This window comes from Montipora capricornis, chromosome 9, assembly GCF_036669925.1.
Source record: "Montipora capricornis isolate CH-2021 chromosome 9, ASM3666992v2, whole genome shotgun sequence".
In the NCBI taxonomy this organism is placed as follows: domain Eukaryota; kingdom Metazoa; phylum Cnidaria; class Anthozoa; order Scleractinia; family Acroporidae; genus Montipora; species Montipora capricornis.
This window is the reverse complement of record NC_090891.1, coordinates 15,468,063-15,471,852: the sequence shown is the minus strand read 5'-3', so window position 1 is coordinate 15,471,852 and position 3,790 is coordinate 15,468,063. Positions and strand designations below refer to the sequence as shown.

The 3,790-nt window shown below is 38.4% G+C and overlaps 1 protein-coding gene across 1 annotated transcript; it reads left to right on the top strand.

The window, feature by feature from the left end:
• The first annotated feature begins 1,013 nt into the window (after nt 1-1,013).
• On the top strand, nt 1,014-3,365 carry LOC138017049 (protein DVR-1 homolog). The gene is made up of 2 exons (XM_068864259.1): nt 1,014-1,439; nt 1,546-3,365. The coding sequence occupies exons 1-2, from the start codon at nt 1,142-1,144 to the stop codon at nt 2,412-2,414; spliced, it is 1,167 nt and encodes a 388-aa protein (XP_068720360.1). The 5' UTR covers nt 1,014-1,141; the 3' UTR covers nt 2,415-3,365.
• The last annotated feature ends 425 nt before the right edge of the window (nt 3,366-3,790 follow it).

Genomic DNA, 3,790 nt, shown 5'->3' with positions numbered 1-3,790 from the left:
CATCTCAAGGAATATAAACAGGCAACTTCACACTTCACAATATAAGTTACACGTTTTGTGCTTACATTGTTTAGAAGTACCTGTTTCAAATTGTGCACCATAATATACTAAAAGCTAAACCAAACAACGATGATTCCCTCAATGCGCAGAATAAAAAATATAACAATAAGAACTGAACTGTATTGAGCACGTTCTGATAAACTTTTTGAATACTGCTTTTGTTCCTTTGTAGGTAAACAAAAGGAAAGAAAACGAGTTATTTGTAGAAGAGTCCTCACAGGCGCTAATCGTTCTCTCTCTTCCTGTCAAAACCTAAAGAGAACAAGGATAAAATCATACGTCTAACAAACAAACCAGCGTAATGTACATAAACAATTTCTTAGCTTCGAAGATTCTGTTATGCTGCAAGGATGCGAAATGTCGCGGCGTTTCGTGTCGTCATAGATGATGATCACAGACCATTTCCTTCAAGAATAGCTTGATCATTGTTTTGCTCTCACATTTGTTATCCTTTCATCAATCCTTGTTCCATTGTTTCCACTCAACTCACTTCTCGCTTTTGCCAATATATAATTTGTTGAATAATCTAACAAAAAATGTACAGGATCTACATTGCTAAACATCTTAAAATTCATTACAACTTAGTTCCCTCGACTTTCTGATGTTGATATGTTTAATTAAGACAACTTTAACCCGCCAGTTATTTCAAGTGTGTGGCTTTTTAAGCTCTCAGTCAACCGCAAATTGACCGCTGCCCAATAAATCAGCATTTGCAATAATTTTTATAGTCAACGATCAAGCGAAGTGTGACCATAATTTTCATCGCTTTATTGATCAGAGCACTAGATAAGAATTTCAACACTATATAACACGAAAAATAATTTTCATTTGTGGCCACTCATTTTGTTATAACTAAACAAATATTAACTCATGACGAGCACTTATTGAATATTTGTAGAACGATTTCTAAGTGTGATATAAATGAAAATAATTCCGGCGTGGCTGGTTGCACTATTGCTAGGCGAATGTCGGGCGTGCACAGAAACAATATAGGGGGCGGCTATAAAAACATAACGAAGCATTCGTTGACTTCAGTGATCAGTGTAACATTCGGCAACTACACTTACTGAACGATAAGCTCATGAAAACAGCCAACTACAGCAAAGGGATCCAAAAGAGCCACCCAATGAGTCCTTTAACCTTTATCTTAGTTTTCATGTGTTCGACGACATCATCACTTCAAAACGCAGCCGAATTTAGCTATCTCCAAAATGATTTACTCAACCTATTAAAAATCAAGGAAAAGCCAAGCGTGTCACGAAGCAGATCTCAAGTACCTAAATATGTGATGGATTTGTATAAGGAGCAAGCTCACGCCAGTGGATTTACCAAGGGAGGCAAAGAAGCTCCAGGAAAAACAATAAGAACTTTCTTTCGAGGTATGTAAATTTCATTGTTACAACAGCGAAGTATCCGAGTATAATTATTCCAACAAAACTTCACCCTAATTTGCATGGCTAAAATTGCTTGTTATTATCGCTACAGATCCGAGATTAAGCGTCGATGAGCGCCATTTCTTCTTCAATATATCTTCGGTGGCTACGCAAGGAAAAATCCTGAAAGCAGAGCTGAGAGTGTTTAAAAGACGTTCTAAACTTGAGAGCACCAATGGCTTCTTCAACGTTGCAGTGAGTCGTTTAAACCGCAAAGCAGTGGAAAGTAGCAGTAGCTGGAGGAAAAAACTAACTGCAGTCGACACTAAACTCGTCAAATGTCGTCGAGTTGGCGGTTGGATCGTAATAAACGTTACCTCCGCTGTAGCGTTTTGGAAATCTTGGCCTTCACGAAATTTCGGTCTGTACATTACAGTAACAGGATTAGGAGTTCCCAAATCTGATTTCTACATTGCCTCAGGTGGAAGAAAAGAGCCTATCTTGGTTGTGTACGGTGAAAGTAATGAACTTGGCAACCACAGACCTCTGAAAACTGTCGAAGAGGTTTCTACTGAAACACGACAAGAAAATGATCAAGAAGTGAGATGGAAAGCACGAGGTCACAATACGTTTTCCTGGACGAGAAGCCGAAGATCATTGCACGACGATAGATGTGCAAGGCGAAAACTGTTCGTTAAGTTTCGCGATTTAAAGTGGGACAAATGGATTATAGCGCCACGCGGTTTTAGCGCTTACTACTGTATGGGGTCATGTCCAGAAATCATCGATAAGGGATACAACCCAACAAACCATGCGATCATTCAAAATCTTCTTCACCATCGCTACAATAGAAACATTCCAGCAGCCTGCTGTGTACCAACCAGTTTGCACTCAATGAGCATGATGTATTTCGAACTGGATGGCAGCATTGTGTTGAGGGAATATTCAGGAATGGTGGCTTCATCATGCGGATGCCGCTGAAATAAACGAATTGCCGTGAATTGGATCTATTCAGTTAAAATAATTAAGAGTATAGCGAACAAATTTAAAATGAAAGAACGTATTTATGTTGATAAATGGTGTTTAGCACCCTAACACAATATTGGAAGATAGTGAACAAATTTAGTAGAGACTTGAGATACTGTTATCTGTGTCGAGACATTTTGGCAGTGGTACAAGAGCGAGAATTAAGAGTACAACACAAGAATAGTGACCACACCGGCTAATATGCTCTAAATTGACTAAATCGTAATTTGTACAAAAAGTTTAATCGGTAAAAGTTTATGGGGTTAGAGGTTGATGAGCTAAATATGGAACAATTTAAGCTGCTATGAGCAATTAAACCTCATAGCGGGCGCTGTTGTTCACCTACGATTTTATTTATTTCCGGTTAAGTAACAAACCGCCGTCGATTCGTCGAAAATTTGCATGAAATTCAGACTTGTCATATCATGCTTCTGTAAACATAAGGTCGATAAATGTAGTTGCGGGCACAAATTTTCCGCAATGACGTACAGTGACAACTCAATTGTTTGTCTTGTTCTTAGCCTCTTTCTCTTGACATCCCGATCTCAGCTTTCGTCATTTAGGAAAACTACTGGTTTCCTCGACTCACTTAAACATTGTTTGAAACAATTGCACTTAAGAGTGAAGAGCAACCTGTTGACTTGGATATGGATGCCTTCCTCGACAAGTCATTACCCACTTTAACAAATATTGTGCCATGCCCCTAAGAGAATTCTGGAATCGACCCCAGCTGGCCAAGATAAAGCAGAAACAAGGATGAGGCGCGCCGCCAAAGGGAAAGCTATTGTAGTCAACAGAAAAAGTTTACCGCCAAAGACAGAAATAGAAACTGCGGGCGATCCTTTTTGTTACGCAATTCTAACACCGTCGTACACTTTACAAAATAAAAAAAAGAAAATGATAAAAGTGCAGCTGGATTTACTAAGATCCCGGGGTTCCACTCTGATATTACTCTTAAGAAATTCTTGATTGATCGAAAAAATTCGTTTTTCCAACAATACTTTCAATGGTGAGCGCAGAGTGTTTGAAAATATCTGATAACAATGGCTTCAGGTTCTGAAACGTGCGAATTGAAAATGGTGGTTTAAGTTATGAAGACATTGTGTCTCCAGATTGTCCAGTGTTCTTATCCGTAACAAATAAGAACAGAACAATTAGATCGATGCAAAACCTCACCGTATAAGGGGTTTTTCTTTTCGAGCAATCATGCATATAAAGGTTTTTAAATCACTTTTCAATTTGCTCTTTCAGGCCAATCTAGTTCTTGTCCAAGGATGAAACAGTGATTAAATTTGGAAAAACAAAAGAAGAGTACATACTGTACAAGAATA

Excerpts from the sequence above, each read along its gene's own strand:
- LOC138017049 (XM_068864259.1), top strand. The coding sequence starts at position 1,142 with ATGAAAACAGCCAACTACAGCAAAGGGATCCAAAAGAGCCACCCAATG. Across the intron at positions 1,440-1,545 it reads AATAAGAACTTTCTTTCGAG|ATCCGAGATTAAGCGTCGAT; the intron begins GTATGTAAATTT and ends TTATCGCTACAG.